The 20,964-nt window shown below is 39.1% G+C and overlaps 1 protein-coding gene across 6 annotated transcripts in view; it reads right to left on the reverse strand.

Moving 5' to 3' along the window:
• The window catches only part of bcar1 (BCAR1 scaffold protein, Cas family member), a 31,220-nt gene that overhangs the window by 2,174 nt on the left and 8,082 nt on the right, over window positions 1-20,964 (reverse strand). For all 6 annotated transcript variants that reach the window (XM_077742736.1, XM_077742734.1, XM_077742733.1 and 3 more), the window contains 4 exons: window positions 8,694-9,317; window positions 2,720-2,860; window positions 1,174-1,527; window positions 195-1,046 (listed from right to left, as the gene is read on the reverse strand). In XM_077742736.1, coding sequence (XP_077598862.1) covers window positions 195-1,046; window positions 1,174-1,527; window positions 2,720-2,860; window positions 8,694-9,317 — 1,971 coding nt within the window. The remainder of the gene's footprint in view (window positions 1-194; window positions 1,047-1,173; window positions 1,528-2,719; window positions 2,861-8,693; window positions 9,318-20,964) is intronic.

Below are 20,964 nucleotides of genomic sequence, written 5' to 3' on the forward strand. Positions count from 1 at the left end.
CGAATGGTGCAGTGATTCAGGTTGTGTGGGATTTATCCCCACTCAGAGGTGGTGTGATTGCGGGGGAAAATGGGTTTCTGTCTCTGTGTGCCCGACAACTAACTGACTTGTCAAATCTATAGTGTATTTTGCCCTATGCGGTATTGATAATGGATGGATGGATATTAAAGCCAGAGTTGAATGATGAAGAATACCTGCAAATGGACATAGTCATAGTCCTCCATCCATCCCTCTTCGGTGGTCTCATAGAGACCCTCTTCACTTCCTTGGTCTGCAGCGGCAAACTTTGGTGGTAAGGGTAACGGCCGTGACTGAATGTTCTTCCTTTCTCCTTGTGGATAACTCACACTCTCCAAGCTATTCACTCCTGGCAATGGAGGAAGCGGTAACTGCTGGTGACTCCGTTTGAAAAGCAATGAGGCATTGCCGTGCAGAAAAGAAGTAAGCTGTTTGGCATCATCTGGGATTCCACGGACTGTCATTATTAGCTGGTCTAAAGCATCACTTTGTTGTGGTTTGGCAAGTTCTGTATGTAACCAAGAAATGGCATCTAAACTCTGAGTCTGTGTAATTAAACTCTTAAAGACTTCCTCCAATTTGCCCACCTGTCGCCCTAGTTTGGTCTGTAGAGAGCGGTCGGTTGCCTGGCTGGCGTTTGTCACCGCACCCCGGGAAAATTCCAAAAAATCTCTGAGAGTAATGCCCACCCGATCGGCAGCTTGGCGAATAGCTGGGAGATTAGTCTCTAAATTTTCCGGACTACGCCAGTTGCTTGTGACGAACGACATCATTATGGAGATGCTTTGTTCAACGGCTTGGTGAAGGCGGGAAAGCCGCTCCATGGCTGGATCCAGGTCTAACAGGAGGGGCTTTCCAGGAAATAAACCAGGGGCAGAAGATGACATGTACCTCTCATTGTCAGTGATGGGAAGCAAATCCAAGGATGAAGAAGAGCTGTTGCTTAATGTGCTCCCGGTGCTCGAAGCAGAGTGTCGCTTGAAAGGTTTAGTCCTGTCTTCACTTGGGAACGGGGCATCACGGACAACCTGAAACACATGTGTTTTCGAGATCTCACACAAAGAAGAACAAAGTAAATGTATTCATAAAGCTTAAACATAATAAGCATCTAAAATGGTTGCAATTTACATCTGCTTATGCAAGTCTATCACCTACCTGTGGTGGTACATCATAGATATTTGCGCATTCCCGCTCTTCTTGCTCTCTTGGGATGTCATACACATCCATAGTAGGTTCACCACCAGCTGAAAAGCTGTATATCTCCTGAGCCAGATTGGTAGCTTTTTGTCTTTTGCCATGTTTTTTGGCTAATGTAGGGGGTGGGATGTCATATACTTCCTCAGAATTGGCCTTGTGGTCTTCATTTAGACTACTAACCATGTACTGGCTAGGAAGTGTAGGATCTTGGAGTTTCTCTTTAGTCAAATGAGAGGGCACATCATAGGTCTCCTCTTTTGTAAGATGAGTGACAGAAATATTTTTACTGACTGTGGGTGGGAAATCATAAACCTAGAAATAAAAAGAGAAAATATGTATTTGAATAATTGTTCAAATCAGCATTATTAAATTGTAATTTTACAGGGTTCTGATGAACATTCCCTAATAAACAAATGCATTTATAAATATACTGTTCATAGTTTTCTTGACAGCAATATACTACAAATACACTTATACATACATAAAGAATTAACATGGCTGCAATAACAAAAAGTTAATTTTCTCTCTACGGGCAACCCCAGGTGAATGTCAACATAAATAAACAAATTGATTGATTCACCCCCGATGAGTCTTCACCCATCGTGATGGTGAGGTTTGTGTGTCCCAGTGATCCTCAGAGCTATCTTGTCTGGGATTTTGTGCCCCTGGTCACCCATGGCATACTGGTCTGAGGTGAGGAACCCAGAGCTGTCAACCTCTGTTGAAACCATTACAGGAGTACTCTTGTCCCATTTCCAGAGTTTTCCGGTGTTATTAATTCAATGCAAATTCATGCAAAATCGATATAAAATGTAAAAAAAATAACATAGGACAATTCAAATCAAACTGTTATTATCATGATTTTAAAATAATTGAAGTAGTGTTTTTGCTAACTATTGAAAAAGTATAGCATAATGAAAATAAGTTCATCTTTGTGTTTGGGTCCTTTTACGCTCGTTTTACTGTCAATAATTCCATGGCAGTGGCTCCTTAGCCGGTAACCGGTCAAATAGTCCGAGGGGGTATTTAGCCGGTAACCGGTCAAATAGCCTATATGGCCCCGTGATCGGACGATTCGCCAAATATATTGCATTTGTAATTTTTGTACATGGGTTTTTGCGTGGCAACGCGCTCGTAACATAACATAAGCCATTTTAAATGAACTTGGATTATGGTGCAGACACTCAAAAGTAAATTGAATCTAACCTTACACTAAACTTAATTCTAATTCAGTTTTCTATTTCGATACCCTTCTTCTCCGGGGCTTGGCTTTATTTGCCCCGCCTCCACCCTAACTTCATGTTAACATGCTCGTAACATAACACAAACAAATTTAAATGAATTTGGATTACGATGCAGACACTCAAAAATAAATGTAATCTAACCTTACACTAAACTTAATTATAAATTTGCTTTATATTTTGATACCTTTCTTCTCCCGACTTGGCTTTATTTGCCCCGCCTCCACCCTGACTGCAAGGCACGTTAAATACTGCTCACTAACCTGAGTGTTGTATTTGTCACGGATGGGAGGCACATCATATACATCCTGCTGAGTTGAAAATGGATGCCTGCCATACTTATCATTGTCCTTCTTCACTGTATCATATGCATGGACTGAGTCTTTTTGAGTAGCAGTACCTCCCTTAAGAAAAATTGTGAGAAGAGGAATACAAATTAAAGAAAAAAAACACACAAAGGATCATGTCTGATAATGTCTATATAGAGCTGCAGACCTCCGTCAACCGCATTTCAGGAGTACCCTTGTTCCATTTCCGGAGGTTGTCCGGAGTGAATGCGATTCACGCAAAATCGATTTGAAATGTAAAAAAATAATAACTTATGACAATTTTAAATCAAACCTTTATTATCATGTTTTTACATCAATTGAAATATTGTTTTTGCAAACTATTGAAAAAGAACATCATAATGAAAAAATTATGTTTATCCTTGTGTTTGGATCCTTTTATATGCGTTTTTAACAACAGTAATTCCACCCTGTGTCACGCTTAGGTTGCACTTGCAAGTTGTCCAATTTGCAAATGCCGGTCCTTTTGGAGACTGCTTCAACATGGCATATTTTGTCAAATACGAACCAATAAACCTCTGCAATGTGCTGGGTTTCTTATTAAAAGTTAAATCCAAATTGCCATCCATTTTGCGGTTATCCTAAGCAGGCATATTGATAAGACTTAGCAGTGCTGTGTACTACTACTTCCTTTCGAAAAACCCCGGAAATGATAGGATGCAAACGATTCCAAATCGATTGTTACGCCAAAGTCGCACAAGACGAATCATTTGTCAGAACTTGTAACTCGAATGATTCACAATGCACTCGTGTAACCGAATTAATCCAGTTTACAGTGCAGTCGAATCTAATGAGGAAATAAGATGGCAATTTTGTGTGCTCAACCAGCCTACTATTTATGTTTTTGCAATGTGGAAGGAAACCGGAGCACTTCGATCCTTCAACAATTCGCGGCTTCAGAACATTGGATTTTTTATATTCAGTATTGAACAAAAGTTCAGTTTAAAATTCCCGCTCAAATTCACAAGCAGAAGACAGGAGATGGAAAGGGGCAGAAGTCAGGGCACCACTTCTTCGGTGCTGAGATAGTTGGCACTCGGCTCAGAAAGAGAAGCGAAATTTCACCATAGAAGAACGAGGCGTCGAATAATACAAAAAGCCGAGAAGGAAGTTGTCTTGCCTTTTCCTCTTTTCTTTTTACATTACATTTCGCATCTTGCATGCAAAGACCACGTCGAACCTATTTAAGCATTGTTTGGATTTTGAATCTCATCCCATCTCATTTCTGGAGCCAATCCCAGCTGTCTCCAGGCCAGAGGCGGCAGACACTCTGAATCGGTGGCCAACCGATCGCAGGGCACAAGGAGATGGACAACCATGCACACTCACACTCATATCTGGGGGGAATTTAGAGTGTCCAATCATGCATGTATTTGGAAAAACAGCATACAGGTGGACGTGACCTGGATTTTAACCAAAGATCCCAGAGCTGTGAGGCCGATGTGCTAACCACTTGCTCCACATGGCCACCCTGGATTTTGAATAACCGTTAAAAATGCCCCCTGCATCGTCTGGGGCATCATAAATGAATCTATCAGGTGTTTCATCAAGAACGAAGAAGGCGCATTCGGAAAATGGCAATGATTTCTTTTTGCAAGGACACCAAGCAAGTGGTAACCACTACGAATAAAATAAAATCATCATTAAAATGGAGCATGCCCTACCAGTCTGGATCTCAAGACTTTAGGGAGAAGATACCTCTGGATATCAACATGATTAGGACCAAAGCAAAGACAATAGCTGAACTCCAGATGAAGACATTGAAGATGAACCTCAACCTCATACTGGTGCTGCTAGTGAGCTTTGTTGTTTTATTGCAAGCATGGGCTGGTTTGAAAAGTTTAAGAAGAGGTATGGTCTCCCAAGCGTTTCGCTGTATGAGGAGACCTCCTCGGCAGATCAAAAGTCAGCGAAACGGTACATCGAGGAAGAGTTCCCTCAAATAATTCAGGAAAATGGTTATCTTCCGGAGTTTTTAATATGGATGAGACTGGCCTTTTTTGTAAGAGGATGCCTTTGTGGACATTCTTATTCACAGCTGAACGTAAAGTGCCAAGGTTAAAGGTTCAAAAGGATCGATTGCCTGACGATCATCATGGGGAGAAATTCTGCTGGTTGCTTCATGATAAAGCCAGCCCTAATCTACAAGTTTGACCATCCTCATGCTTTAAAAAATAAGAACAAAGCCTTGATGCCTATCTACTGGATGAGCAACAGGAAAGCCTGGATAACGAAACCCCTCACTAAGGACTAGTTCTTAAACGGCTTCATCCCCAAATAATGAACTTGGGTTATAACTCCCTTAAACCTGTTATTTTGGATTTATATCAAGCGGGGAGGAACTACTTTCGCTGTGAGTACAGTATTTATAGTAATTACCATATTTTTATAGAAAGTATATATTTATAGATATTAATACATTAGTCTTTTCATATATACTTATGACAGTAATAATGGAGAAACTTCCCAATTTGTTCCTGTTAAGATTCCTCAGTTCTAATTTTTATGGAGTGTAATGCCTCATGTATAAAATATAATATAATATAATAATATGTATAAAATATAATAATATAAAAAATTTAAAAAGCAGGTTCAAAAAGGCATTCGCAATACCCACGGGAGTAACACTAATTGTAGTGGATCTGGTTACAAAATCACGTACAGTCAAATTTATAAACAAAACGCATGTTCCCATGCCGCCTCGTTGTGTAGAGGTTCACTCGCCTGACATCGGTGCAGGCATACAAGGGTTCGATTCCCACTGGTGGCATATGAATGTAAGCACGGATGGTCACTTGTCTCTGTGTCCTACAGCTGACTGGCGACCACTCCCTAGAGTGGTCTGCCTTTACGCCCGAAGTCAGCTGGGTTAGGCTCCGGCAACCCCCGCAACCCTTTTGAGGATGCGCGGTATGGAAGATGAATGAATGAATGAAATACATGTTCAGAAAAGATCATGACCCACTATTTAAAAAGCACTGGTTTGACAATTTTAGGTTTCTTAAATTCTCCCCCAAACATAAAAAAATGTATGATAAATGTATGTAAAAAATATGTAAAATTGTTATTATTTATCATCTTGACATCAAGTAGCACTGACGAACATATCACTGATGGAAACAGAATCAAGCACACCACCACACATGAAATTAAATAATTAAAACTACAATTTTGGCCCGAATGTAAGACAGTGTTTTTTGCAATGAAATAAGACTAAAAAAGTATGTGTCGGCGGGGGGGTTGATTTTCATTTGGGGTCTAGATTATACAGTCACACCTTTAGATACGAGCTAAATGCATTCCGGGATTGAGCTCGTATGTTGATTCACTTGTATATTTCAAGTCATTGTTTCCCTTAGAAATTAACTAAAGACAAATGAATTTGTTCCCACCCTCTGAAAATAACCACCAAAAAACAGGATATCACACTGGAAAAACATTTTTATTGGTTGTACTAACAGAGTAACCAATAACTAGTGGTTATGGTGTTTGATAATAAAATGGGGCATTATTCAATACAACGGGGAGTTGGCGGATGGGAGAAAGAGAGACTTAACGGATGCACTCGTAACCTAAACTTTAAATTTAACTTAAATTAACTTAGATTTCTATCTAAACACACTTTTAAAAAGTTTTAAACTTACGTAACACTTAATTTAAACCTTCTTGTGCAATAACATTTACAAATGTGATTGCACTTAAGTTTACATATTTAAATGTTCGGATATTAAGATGGGAAACGTTTTTGAATGAATTGAATGAGGCATAATGAGATGGTTTTGTGCTTAATTATTGTTATAATCATTTGTTTTTGATGCACTGTAATTATATTCTGTGTAAAAGATGAATTTGGTGTAACCCTAACCGACGCAAGCCTGGGGAGAACATCCAAACTCCACACAGTGTGGAACCACCTGAGATTGAACCCTCAACCTGAGAACTGTGAAGTTTATGTGCTAACCACTTGCCCACTAGGGCCCATTACTGTGCATTTATTGAATAAATATACAGTTGTACCTTTATTTAAGAATGCCTCTAGGTACGAAACCTTTTGACATGGCCCAACATCTGAAAAGATTATGAACTCCCCTTGAAAGTAAATGCATTTCCTGTATCCGTTATTTTACTTTGGAGTTGTCCTGTTAACTGGTAACATTTGATGCAGCCAATTTACTTCCAGTTGGAACCTCGCAGAACAAAAACTCAAAAGTTCATCATGACACAGTTCTTTATTCAAAATTATTGGTGCAAATTAAATGAATGAGCGGGTCCTGTTATTCATCTATAAACAGAAGGGAAGAAAGTGGCATGTGGTTGGTTTTTATTGCAAGGCAATACAAGCGTCCGTTACCCACTGACGAGCATCGCTACGCCACAGTATTGAAGCAGAAGAAAGCATTAAAAGCGACTACTCATGGGCATGGGCTTCTCTGGACTGAACGATGATAATTGTTAGTCCTTGGGAGTTCGATTTAATGCTAAGCTGTTTTGAGTTTGTATTTTGGAGTTCTTTAGATGTGTGTTTATGTGCATGTGTTTGTCTGCTAAAATGTTACTACTAACTGTACTGTACTACTGCATGGATAGAACATGTTTTTGCAGGCTTGTTATTCATTTTTATATTTTATTAATATTATTAATACTAAATAATTTTCTTATCATTTTCTTTAATTTTTGTCCGTTTCTCACACATTTTATAGAAAAGTGGAACACTTAGATCATAATTCAAACGGTTTAGCTGGTAGTTTTTGAGGACCGTGGAACCAATTACAGAATGTACATATAAAGTACTGCTCTACTTACGAAGAATTCAAGTTCAAAAAAGTTCTGGAACCAATTAATTTTGTAAGTAGAGGAATGACTGTGTAAGATTATATTAGTTTTTGTCAGTATAAAAGCATCGTACAGCTCATACAGGCTGTGAATAGCTGAGATGTCAGCATAAACACTCAACAGTCTGACTGATTAATCAATCTTAGTCTTGTGATTGAGTTGACATGTCAGCACAAACACTCAACTGCCCGTCACTGGTCAATTACTTTTTGCCCTGCAAATGACTGAAACGTATCTGTCCAAAGTCCTGGTGACAACTGTCAGTTTTACCTCTATTTAAGACTCACTCACTGGTCATTCGATGAGAACTGCAAGGACAACAAACTGTAAGCGGTTCAGGCTGTTTGAGCTCTCCCCATTTCTGCAGTCTGGTAAAGCTGTTTCCTATTAAATTTATCTCACTCTTTCTTTATGTAGTAAAACTTTATAGGGGACTTGAGGTGGGAAACAGTGCCTTCGACTGTCCCAGCAAGATTCTTTAGAAGGATCACAAGTTGGTCAGGGTGGCCTGGTGAAGCAGGTGCTTAGCGTGTCGGCTTCACAGCTCTAAGGTCCTGGGTTCAAATCCAAGTTTCATCCACCAGTGTGGAGTTTGCTTGCGTGGGTTTCCTTTGGGTACTCTGATATCCTCCCACATTCCAAAAACATGCATGGTAGGCTGATTGGACACTCTAAATTGCCCCTAGATATGGTTGTGAGTGTGCATGGTTGTCTGTCTCCTTGTGACCTGCGATTGGCTGGCCCAGAGTCGGCTGGGATAGACTCCAGCACCCCCCGTGACCCTAAAGAAGATGAAGCGGTGCAGAAAATGAGATGAGACAAGGTCAACATGCTCAGATTTTGGCAAACTCTGTGCAGTTATTTTGGCAAGACACTGTGGCTGACTGTTATCGTTTCAAACAGATTAAGAATCGATATGGAAGTTTTGTGCAATGTGATATTGAAGAATATTTTATTAAAAGACCATTAGTAATCTCGTATTGCATTGCCTCCTGCAAATTGGTTTATCTGTCTCTACTTCACTATACCAAACTCAATTAGACAGTTTCTCGCTTACCTTACCAAGTGGAGCGCTATTCTCCCAGATCTTCTTTTCAAGAGATGGGGGAACCTGGTACACATCCTTTCCACTGGCTGGTACAGCAGAATAAGATGCCTGGGGAAGGCCTGGGTTTTGCTCAACACTTAAAGGTGGCACTTGGTATACATCCTCCCCAGATATTTCAGACTGAATTTGTGCTAATGCTGGGACCTTAATGTTGAATTCTGGCTTGACATTACGAGGAGGTAAACACTGGCCAGAAGGAATGTGGTACAGACTTTGTGGGCTTGGCTTTGTCGCATGCGAAGGAGGAATCATGTAGACAGACTCTGATGTGGAACTGGAATAAAGTGTAGAACCACTTTGTGGAATAGGTCTCGTCATCTGGGAAGTCGAATAGGCTGAAGTTGGCTCGGTAATGCAAGGAGGTCCATGATTTTGCTGTCTATCATACATGCCCATAAGGATTTTAAGACGGTTGGCGGGGACAATGCCTTGGCGACCGTGAAGTGAACAGAGCCACCAGCCATCTAGTCCTTGTGCGTCTCGTTCCAACACGGTCAGAATGTCTCCCTTACGGAAGGATAGCTCATCTGGGGATTCCGCAGCATTGTCGTACAGAGCCTTAGCCAGGACATTCTGCAACAGGTATAAAACAAATAATTACAGTTTAAAATTGGTTCAGAATTGAAATAGATTTTTCTTCTTAACTTCAAAGGAAACTAAAATGTCAAACATCTTCCAGATTTTATAAAATATATCTACATAACCAAATTCTTCTGTCCAAAAAGGAAAGGCTGAGTGGGTACCATAAATGCACATAATACCATGAACAAAAATGCTTAAACTTGAATCATCTGCAACTGGCAAATTTCAATTGAAATAGTGGCCATCAAACATTTCGGTGAATATTCTCATATCTTCAGATCCTTCAGTCACGAAAATGTTAGGGTTTATATAAAACACCCATAAACTGACCCAAGCCTAGCATGTGCAGGAGCCCCCCAAATCTTGTGGTTACCCCAGCTCATCTCGCAGTTAAAACAGAGACGGTAAAGCTCTCCCTTTTTTCTCGCATACTGGTCTATGGGGGTGGGGCATGACTTGGTTAGGAGAAATGACGACAATGGCAAAAGACAGAAGCGAGGAAGGCAACACAAGAGCAAAAGAAATAAGTACCAATGTCAGGAGTGGCTCGGTTGCCCCTCCTGGCGTGATGTCATGATTGTTATCAGCTGTTGCAATTATCTGATTATCTTTTCCTTGGCTATTTAAGGATTATGAGTTGTGTTGATCGTTGTCGGATCGACGGATTTGTTCCCCTGAGTTGTACCTCGTTGTCATTGCTTACGTCACTTGACGCCACGCTGCATCGTGGGAGATCATGTTTCAGTTCTGTCATAGTAAGTTGTTTCAAGCCCAAGTTGTTTATGTTACGTTTTTGCCAGTTAATTAAATCAAGGATCAAATGCAACGGAACGGCCTCCCTTTTCTTTCGCCGTCTCCGCATCTGGGTAAACCTTCCCCCGATCGCGTCGCGCTACGCAACGTGGTCATAACAACCAAGACCAATGTTCATTCATTTACTTTTCTCCCATTTTTTTCATTTCAAGCAGGATAGCGAAATTGAAAAACCTGCACTAGTTTCGGCGAAAACGCAGTATAAGAGCCACTTTTCAAAAGCATCCAAGATGGCGGCACAGGAAGCTTTTAGCTCTCCCTTCCTGTGCACACTGTCAGGTTTGCTGTTAGACATCCACAAAAGCATGCATAAAGGAATTGGAAAGACACCACTTTTGAATTTTCACTAGCATGGAGGGCAGATGTTTAGGATGGATTGTCACAGTTCATCAACGTTGTGGCGCCCTTTCTTTTGTCCAGGAACTATTTTCACTGTGATTACAGTATTTAAAGTATTTCATTTTGTTTTAAAAATACATTATATTTAGATATTAACACATCAGTCTTTTCATATGCTTATAACTGTAATATTTAATACATAAACTTATTGATCATTGTACTTGTGTACTTGTATTTTTGTATAGGCGTGAAAACATGTAGTATGGTATGAAGTAATAATTGGGATAATCCTACTTTGCGACCATTTCTGGTGTACAGTATCCGTGATATTCGAGAGATTACTGGTTTTCAGGCATGCTTTTTTTGCTTGGTTTTGATGACTAATAAATGTGTAAACGGAACTATAGCCTCTTGTGCATTAAGTTGGTGAAGTTTGAATATACTTAACACAAACTAATCACATAGCAAAAACCTTTTTGTTTTCTGAACACAGGTTTGCTTCAGCAATGTTTAAAGTCAATGATATATTGTTTTCACAGAAGGGATCAGTCAATGTTTTTCTTTGAAAACAAGTACCAACTGATTTTTAACTCTTGACACCCAAATAAGCACTGCCAAAGACCTTATTTACTTAAACCTATGTCGACATCCTTCCAAGTCAGATTCGCGTCACACGATTATCATTGCACCAGAATTAAGACACCTAAAAAAAAATCTCAACATCCTTCCAATAAACACGAAACAATCCACAGCTTGGACAAACTCCACGGTGCCAAAACGCACGCACACATCTGTTGGAAATACCGAGCTCACACCAAACATTGCATCGGGTCGTCTACAGCAGGGGTCGGGAACCTTTTTGACGAAGACAGCCATAAACAATTAATGTTTTCAAACATTTTTCCTTGAGAGCCATATTCAGAATTTAAAAGTAAAAACACATGAAAATGTAAGCATTTATTATTAATTTCACCACTTTGAAAGTAAAAAAAAGTCTAAATTCTTTTGAGAACATTATTTCACTGTTGCTAATCAATGAGTTTCAATGAGAGGATGCATGCAGAAGAGTCTAATGAAGAAAATTCTGATTTAATAAGGCGCTAGAGACAGTTTCGGCGCCAAAGCGCTGGCGCGACGCTCCTATTGGTGCGTTCGGGACTTAGGTCTCTCACCAGCGGTTCCCATATTTTACCACACAGGTTTGCGGAGAGACATATACACCCATTAAAAGAGCCACATATGGCTCCCGAGCCATAGGTTCCCTACCTCTGGTCTACAGTAACATCAATATAAATAATAATCACAAATGAAGAGATAATTTCTGCAATGAGTTTAATCTGTAAAGAATTATGACTGCTTTTCTATCTTTCATTTCACTTCCTCGCTCAGTATTTTCCCAAACTTTTCCATCTAACGCACACACTTCAGCATGAGAAGAAAAAAAATGTTTGGGGGAAAAACTCAAGGGTTCAGGTGCAATTTTTTCTTTTGTGTATTAAGATGACCGGCAAAATCCTAAAATGGTTAACCAAAAATAGAGATTTATTTTTTATGTGCATTGGTTTTCTACAACTTTCCATCTTTATCTATTACCGTATTTACTCGCATATAAGACGCCTTTGTCGGACAACAAAAAGATGACTGAATTGAGGGTACGACTTATATTCCCATAAAAACACGACATGCAAAAAAACTGCAAGTTGACGCCGCCGTGACACGATGACGTCATGACAAAACTGTGCCGTTGCGTGCCCTGTGACGTCATGACGCAAACAGATTAAACACTAAAAAAAAATTATTTTGGCGTTTATGAATGAAATTCATGAAAAAAAGAGGTGGGGCGCAGCCATCTTAGTGAGATTGGGGTGCTGCCATCTAAATTTTTTTTCACCAGACGCGAGTAGCCTTGATTTTCAAATAAAACAAAATTCTACCTTGATTTTTTTTCCCGTATATCTCTTGTTCGAAAGTTACAACTATTGGAGTAATATGACCATCGAAAGAATTGAGATATTTTGGCAGGAGCATTACGGCTGCCACAACGAGCATCAGGTTCTAATCAAGATAGACTTATTTCTTTTTTCAAATTGAATAATTTGATGTTTTGCATTTACAAAAACAGGCATATTTACTTCCTTATGATATTGACAGTATTATGAATCATAGAAAAAAAAATAGATAATTCCACATTAGAAGCAATTTGGACGCCACATCTTAAAGTTCTGGTAAGAAAATTGTAATTAATGAAAAATCATCGGGTTCTCATCAAGATAGACTTATTTCAATTTGAATGATTTGATATTTTACATTTACAAAGACAGGCATACTAACTTATGATATTGACCCTAATATTGTGCTTTTGATTCATACACTATCTGAGAAATACCACTTATGAAGATTTTTCTTAAGATTTTCCCTTTAAAGTAACACATTTGTGCTCCCTTTTAAAACAATGAATATGGAGGTGAAAATTGGGAATCAGGGGCACGGCATATATGCGAGAAATTGTAAAATTCAAAAATAATTCAAATCAATGGCAATTTCCAGGGTGCGGCTTATACGCGCCCACAGCTTATATGTGAGTAAATATGGTATGTGATCTATGAAACGGACAGTTTTGTACCGACAATGCACAATTGTAGTAATTGTAAACGGTTATCCGGAAACAAAGAAATGTAAGGTGTGTCAGAGCTTGAGATGCATGGGAGACAGGCTCAATGCAGTTAAGATGTCTGCACTTTACATTTTGTTGTTGTTGTTTTAATGTCAGTTTCATCAATTTTGGCACTACTATAATATGAGGTAGGGAACCTAGTCATGTTCGGGCCTAAAACACATTATTGTATGAAAAAGCTGCTCAATCATGGATTGTACAACTATTCAAATATGGTGGAGGACAAGGCTTTTGTTCAGCATAAAAATGTAACCTTTGGAGAGTGAATGAATTATGCAATATTTTGAACAAATAGCCATTTGTTCTTAGTGTGAGGAAAAAGTAGAATCTTAGCATTTTTAACTTCCTTTTCCGTTCCTTTTGGATATGTACATTACTTTTGAACGAAGATTTAAAACAAGCACAAACTACTAAAATGTGTCTGTCGCAATAGGTTGAAAGTTTTATTTTACTTTCTACGTAAGATCGCATCCATGTTTTTATTGTACCATGTATGTAATCAGGTCGGCCTGGCAGATGAGTGGTTAGCGTGTCAGCCTCACAGTTACGGGATCCTGGGTTCAAATTCAGGTCGGTCAACCTGTATGTATATTCACTCTGGGCATGTGTGGGTTTTCTTCCAGGAACTCCGGTTTCCTCCCACATTCCAAAGACATGCATGCCCTGCGATGGGCTGGCTACCGATTCAGGGTGTCCCTCGCCTTTGACCCGGAATCAGCTGGGATAGGCTCCCAGCACCGAATATGGGATTGTTGTGGGAAAACCGACAACATGACACTGAAACAGCCCAAAAAAGCATGCAAGAAAGTCCAATGTATGAATATTTTGAAGAAGAAAAATTCAAGGGTGTTGTCTGGAGCCTGAAGGCGGCCCAGCGGCTTGAGTGGTTAGCGCATCGGAAACACAGTTCTAGGGTCCTGGGTTCAAATCCAGGTCGGTCCACCAGTGTAGACTTTTCGTGTTCTCCCCGGTCCTGCATGGGTTTCCTCCGGGTATTCCAGTTTCCGCCCACATCCCAAAAACATGCATGCTAGGCTGATTGGACATTCTAAATGTGCCCTAGATATGGGTGTGAGTGTGCATGGTTGTCAGTTTCCTTGTCCCCTGCGATCTGCTGGCCACCGAATCAGGGTGTCCCTCGCCGTTAACTTAGAGTCAGCTGGGATAGGCTCCCAGCACCCCCCCCCCCCCCTCTGACCCTAATGAGGATACATCAGTTCAGAAAGATAGCAGAAGACACATAACAGCACAGACCAGTGTTTCCCAACCAGTGTGCCATGAGCGATAATCAGTTGTGCCGCGGGAAATTATAAGAAGTCATACATCGTAATAACCCAAGAGAGAAATTTCAATTTTAAGAGACTATAATCAAACTTTTACAAGGTTAAATTGAAATATGAAATCATATTTTGTACGATAACAAGATTCAAATCTTAATATTATGAGATTACATTCATTTTGTTGCTTAGTTTTATGCAAAGTAAACTGGTAGCTCTTTGGTTTTCCGGGGGCTACAACTTTTGTCAACGTTAAGTCTGTGTGAGCATAAAATGGCTCTTTTCGTAATGACCGATGGTTGAAGTAGTATTGGGAGGGAAAAGTCGTAATATTACAAGATTTAAGTAATTTTCCTTTTTTTACGGTTCGTGAACCGGAAGTTGTTTGGTTTCAGGAGCATCAACTTTTGGTGATGTAAAGTCTCTGTAAGCACATTACTTTTTGTGTAATATTGGGAGTAAAAGAAAAAAATTAAATAACGTTAAAAAAATGATGAAATAATTGTCAAACTCAGCCAAACTGAAAGCTGTTCGGTGTTATCAACTTTGATGACGTTAAATCGGTGTGAAAAAGAGATTTTCGATTTTTTTTTTTTTTTTTGGTATTCTAATTTCTGTCAATAAAACTTTGATGAGAAAGACTTTATAATGTTAATAAAGCCAACAGTTTTAAATGGGATTTTTAGCTAGAAGTGTGCCTTGAGATTTTTTTCAATGCAAAAGATAGATTTTGGAATATTTTTGTGGGAGGGGGGGTATTTAATTACTGTCAATAAAACTTTGATGAGAAAAAAATTATTATGTTAATACAGGTGGCATGGTTTTAAATGAGAAGATTTTCAGCCAGTGGTGTGCCTTGAGTTTTCTTAAATGTGTGACGCAGTTAAAAAAAAGGGAAACACTGGCATTGACTACAACAATCAAAGAGTAACTGTTGGGTTTATTCTGTTTTACTATTATAATAGTTATATTAATTCATTTATTTATTAAATCATTCTCTTTCTTTTCTCTGTATTAATTCATTACTTTGTTAAATCATTCTCTTTCTGTTTTTCAAAAGTGTTGAGGTCACACCAAGTCATCTTTAACCTAGACAGCCTGTTCCAGGATGGTTATACAAACAATCCACCCAATCTGGGTCCTTGAGATTTGGTGGGCCCTTGGTGACGAGGACAGGGCTATTCGGACAATAACAAGAATATTGTTATCGTTATGTAACCGTACACTTCGGGTTTTTCTGTATGTAACGATTATATGATTAGGATTATATTATATGATTCTTAGGTCAAGGAGGTTGTATAATTACTCTAATCTAAATGTTGTTAGGTCTAGTCCCTGTTTTTGTTATTAGTAAAATACTTTGATTGTTATTGTAGTCCCAGATGTTGTTTTTACTCATACGTGATGGAATGATCAACAACTCTGTAACTTGTGACCATAAGAATGGGACGAAAACGTCTATTCGAGGAGACGTTCGGAAGTTGTAAGGGACACTTGCTGTAATGCTCCCCTCCGGAGGCTTTTACCTGTTGTATCCATTTCTATTTAATTAAATGTCAATAATTGAATAAGATGTCTTCCTGCAGTTATTGATAATTACGGACGAAGGTAATTATTAATGAACCTGACATTTTGGTCCTTCTGAGCCATGGAGGTCAATATACCGGAGCGAGAACCCAGGCGCTGCTGTTCGACATCTGGTAAGTGACCGTGCGCACGGCGTCTTCAAAACCCTTGGTGGGCCGGAGTTTTTCGACGGGGGCGCCTGGATTCTCGGCGGTTGAAGACTTTTCCTGCTGGAGGGAGACATCTGATGGATCTCGGGTAAGTCCACATTAATGTCTGCATGTTGTGAAGGTGTTTACAAATGCGTTAAAGGGACATTGTATGTGAGGCCCATTGTTGGGCTGGTTTCGCGTCCTGGGTGACGGCGATAAAACCCTGTGTTTATACTAGTCAATGGCAGGTACGGTGGGGCACTTTGCTGGAAAGTGTCCTGTGTCTCAGGGGTAGGCACGAATATATTGTACTAGAGGTACAATATTGGGGCCGGGGAGTGTCCTGTGTCTAAAGGGTAGGCACGAATATACGTTGTATGGTGTTTGTGTGGTTTCTGCAGTAAAATTAGGAAAGGCCTAGGAGATACAGTCGATACAGTCGAATAGATAATAATAATATTAACAATAATAATAAATAATAGAGTTAACTGTGTGAGGCACACGAACTCACTACAAAAAATAAAAGTAAAATATGGGAAAAACGTGTTGTAAGGCGGGTTTGGATGACGATCCAAAAAAATACGTCTAACTTGTAAGGATTTGAAAAAATTGGTAAGACAAAGCGCTTTAAAAATATTACACAGCTATATTTATGGATAAATAAATATGGGTTTGCTGGCCAGCTTAAAATGCATAAAATGCAGGATAATATATGCACTAATGCATAGAGGTAATATACATATATAAATAATATGTGAGTGGATAAAAGTGTAACAGCTTGATCCACAGACACTAATGGAGGTAATATACATATATAAATAATATGTGAGTGGATAAAAGTGTAACAGCTTGTTCCACAGACACTAATGGCGAAATAAGGCCGGGGAGAAGTTAAAAATACTATTTTGGGAAAATAGTGGGGGCTCCCTCGGATAACGGGGATATATTTAAGACCGTGGCGGCGGGAAAGTACTGTTTGGTAAGGAAAAAATAGCGGGGCCTCCTCGGCTGACGGGGAAAATATTTACCGAGATAGGTGACGGGCGCGGAGGAAGTTTAACAAAAATAAAGGGAGCTAGAAAATTAATGGGGACACTGGTATTTGATTTGGTTAATCCAGGTATGACGTTTTGTGATTACAATTAAATTGGGTATTTTGGGATGCTTGGGCTTGTATAACAACAATTAGAATGGTTATTTCCAAGTGCTGGTGGTGCTTTGTTAATATAACCTATATGTACTGTCAATTTACAGCAATGTGATGGCTTATTGCAGCTTGGTTTTTGATCCCGTCCGCTAGCGGGAAGATGGTGTTTAAAAAGACAAAAGAATATATACAAAATGATCATTTAAATGTTTAGCAGGGAATGTCACCTGTGTTTTTATTATGCTCTAGACTTGCCAAAAAATGTGTCAACTGCGGGGGAAGCGTTTCTGGTGCAGCGGCTGCTGATTAGATGGGAGTGAAACATGTGGGCCGCGGGGCAGACGATTTAACTGTGTTGGGCTTTCGGGAGCGTTCGGACCGTGTAAACGACTAAAATTTGGTGATCCCTTCCGTGAAGACATTATAATAATAATAATTGGCCTTGGGGGTGCTGAAGCAAACTTGAGGGCAGAAAATGGGGTTTTGCCATATTGTTGTGCTTGCAGCATACATATTCTGGATATATGGGGTCTTGGAAAAATATTGTTATGTAGTTGAATATCGGAAGAGGGGTTAATTTGACGTTTTAATGGTTGTCTTCTCTAAAAAGCGTTGTATTTGGGCACAGGGAAAAAGCTGGTTTGTAAACATAAGATAACAATGCTGTTTTCGCAGCAAGAGTGGCGGTCATAGTTAACGGCTAATTGCGTTTTCTGTTTGGACTTTTCAGAATAAGAACAATACATGGGCTGCAAGAAATGCAAGGTTATGCGAATGCTTTCGCATTGATATTTTGGGTTTTAAAATGAAATGCATTAAGAGGATAGAAAAATCTGTTCAGTAAAAGGTTGATTTGGTAAAAAGCTTTGGATTTGGGAAATAGACCAAAATAGTCATTTTTGAGCAATTGTGGATTTCAAAGGGCTCTTAGTTAAAGGAAACTAGCTTTTGGAGGATAAAATAATATTAATACTATTTCAGAATTTTTTGATTATTCAAAATACTTTAATCCAGGAGGTTGGCTGTTTAAAAGAAAAAAAGGCCAGGATGACAAAATTTACAATATTATGGTATATTGGTGACGATAAGGTTTTTAAAACATTAAAGTTTGTAATTAGGAATTGTCTAACAAAAGGTTGATTTGTCTCATTTAATTGTTGTAGATTTTTGTTTTGGTAACAGGCTATGGGAAATGACTCGTGTCTTAAGTAAACATCATATGAGGTGATTTACAAAGTATAGTAGGTATTGAATTATTTGGCTGATTAACGACATCAGATGGGAAATTTACAATGCAATAGTGGCATGATAAAATTCATGGCATTCATCCAAATAATTAGGTGAATTGTAAATAAAATAATTGGTTTAGGATGAGCATATTTTCCCTAAGAATGGAGTAACATGGAATGTTTTTCAAAGTGCACTTGAAAGAACATTGTCTGTTGTCCTGGCAGGAGGAAATATGCTTTGTCACAGGTCATATTGATGACTTTAAGGATATTACGGATTGGATAAGCATTGGTCAATTGATACAACCAAATAACGTTGCTTTTACGGCTTTAAGGGCATGCAAATTGGTTAGAACTTTAGCAACGATGGGGTTAATACGCCTGAATGTTACAGTGATAACGAGTGACAATAACAAGCTTAGATAAGGGAGGGAAAGGAGAAATTCTCCAAATTCCAGAATCTGGCTTAGAAACAGGTTATGTTAGTCGTTTTGGGTTTTTGACAGGATGTGGTAGTACATAAATTCTGGGAAATTTTGGGAAATTGGGGACCCCATATCTAAAACAAGTTTGAGACAAATGTGTAAATAGGCTCTATTTGGCGCTGGATGCACGAATTCTAGTGGGGCCTTTCATGTTTTGAAACAAGTGACGCTTTAGGTAGATGGGTTGTCTATGAACAAAATGGGATGGGGGAAATTCGCTTACAAATTCGGCGTGTTATCTTGGTTCATAGAATTTGGAGTCAAGGCGACGTAATAAAGGCCATAGGCGTCATGTTGTATAAATTAGGCGTGGATGAATTTGTTTTACAAATGGGGGAGATTATCTTATCACCTGAAACAAGTAGAAACAAAATTGGATGGCCGCATTAAAAGGTGATTGGCATGCTATTAGAGGGAATTGGGATTTTCCAAAAACATGATAGGGGGCCATTAGGTCATGGCGGCTGTAAAAAATAAAAACATTAGATGTGAAACTATTCCGACCTCAATTCGGGGAACAAACAGCTAAACTGATAGCATTAAAGAGGATATAACTTTGTGTGAAACTTGAAGGAAATTTTTTACAAACGGTTAAAAGGCTAGAGTGGGGGTGTGTATATTAAAGGATCTACTAATGAATGCGGGGTGGATCCAGACCTTCCGGAATGTGGGGTATTCATGGCGTCCTCGAGAATTTGTGGATTTTCTCCGGGTACTCCAGTTTACTCCCACAAAATGAAATTATGGATGCTAGACTGGTTGAACACACTAAATTCTTCTGTTTATGAGTGTGAGCGTGAATGATAGTTTGTCTTTTTGTGTTTTTTGATTGGCAGACCACCGAGACATAATCTATCAATAAAAGAAAATAATTTGGGCTTGAGTCAAGGGAAGACCTATGTCTCGACAAGGGGGAGGTGGCCTTGCTACAACGGCACTACAAGGCTTAGGGTTTAAATCTATATGCATACCCACATATCCATTTCAAAAAATACATATAGATTTTATTTTATTTTTATTAGATCATATGGATATCATTCCACGATATGGAATTCCAGAAACTATTTATAGTGATAATGGCTCCCATTTTGTTAATATAATAGTTGTCTACCATCCACAATTGGCGGACCTTATATGAAGTCCTGTTTGGTAGACCTTACAAATTGTTATTATTCACTACACAAAGACAATTGGATGATGAGGCGAATCAATCAGAAAAAAAAAAAAAAAAAAACGCACACACCAAATTTAGACTATCAGAGGGAGATTTTGCTTGTCAACAGGAAACGGACGAAGCGACGGTGATTCTTGAAGACTGGATGCTGATAAGCAGCATAAAAGAAGAAACATCGGAGCAACGCAAAGTGGGAGGGTCCTTGTTACTGAAAGGGGACACGGATGCACCTTTCCCACAGTAAGAAGGTTGTCTAAATTGAAACGTTTCAAGAGGAAAACTCCCTAAACAAAGACAAAAAGTCATGTTGAAAACAATTATTGAGATTCTATTCCTTTCCACAGTAGGGTTGTTTTCTCCAGTTGGAGAAAAAGGCGGAGGCGTTTCAATTGAGGATACACCTTCTTACGGGAGGGTAAACCGAGAAACATACACATTTACATTTAATTAACATTACCTACTAAATCAAATTTCCAAAATGAAAATATATATTTGGACTCGGCGACGTCCCGGTTGCCATACAAAGGGGCAATCTATGGTGGGAAATATGTGTGGTACATTAACAGCAAAAAAATTGAAGATTGGGAAAAGCCTTGTTGCAGAAATTGGTCAAGATTGGAAAGCTTGGACTGACATATTAACCTGTGAAATTTATTTCTGAAACAGGGATTTCCCAAACGGGGGATAATTGGGCGCTGTTAATGGAGTGTAAAGAAGGCAAGCACTATGTGGAGCTACTTTGGTAAAAGGGTGGTCTCAATTGAAACATTGAGGGGACGGGG

Source organism: Stigmatopora nigra, chromosome 2, assembly GCF_051989575.1.
Source record: "Stigmatopora nigra isolate UIUO_SnigA chromosome 2, RoL_Snig_1.1, whole genome shotgun sequence".
In the NCBI taxonomy this organism is placed as follows: domain Eukaryota; kingdom Metazoa; phylum Chordata; class Actinopteri; order Syngnathiformes; family Syngnathidae; genus Stigmatopora; species Stigmatopora nigra.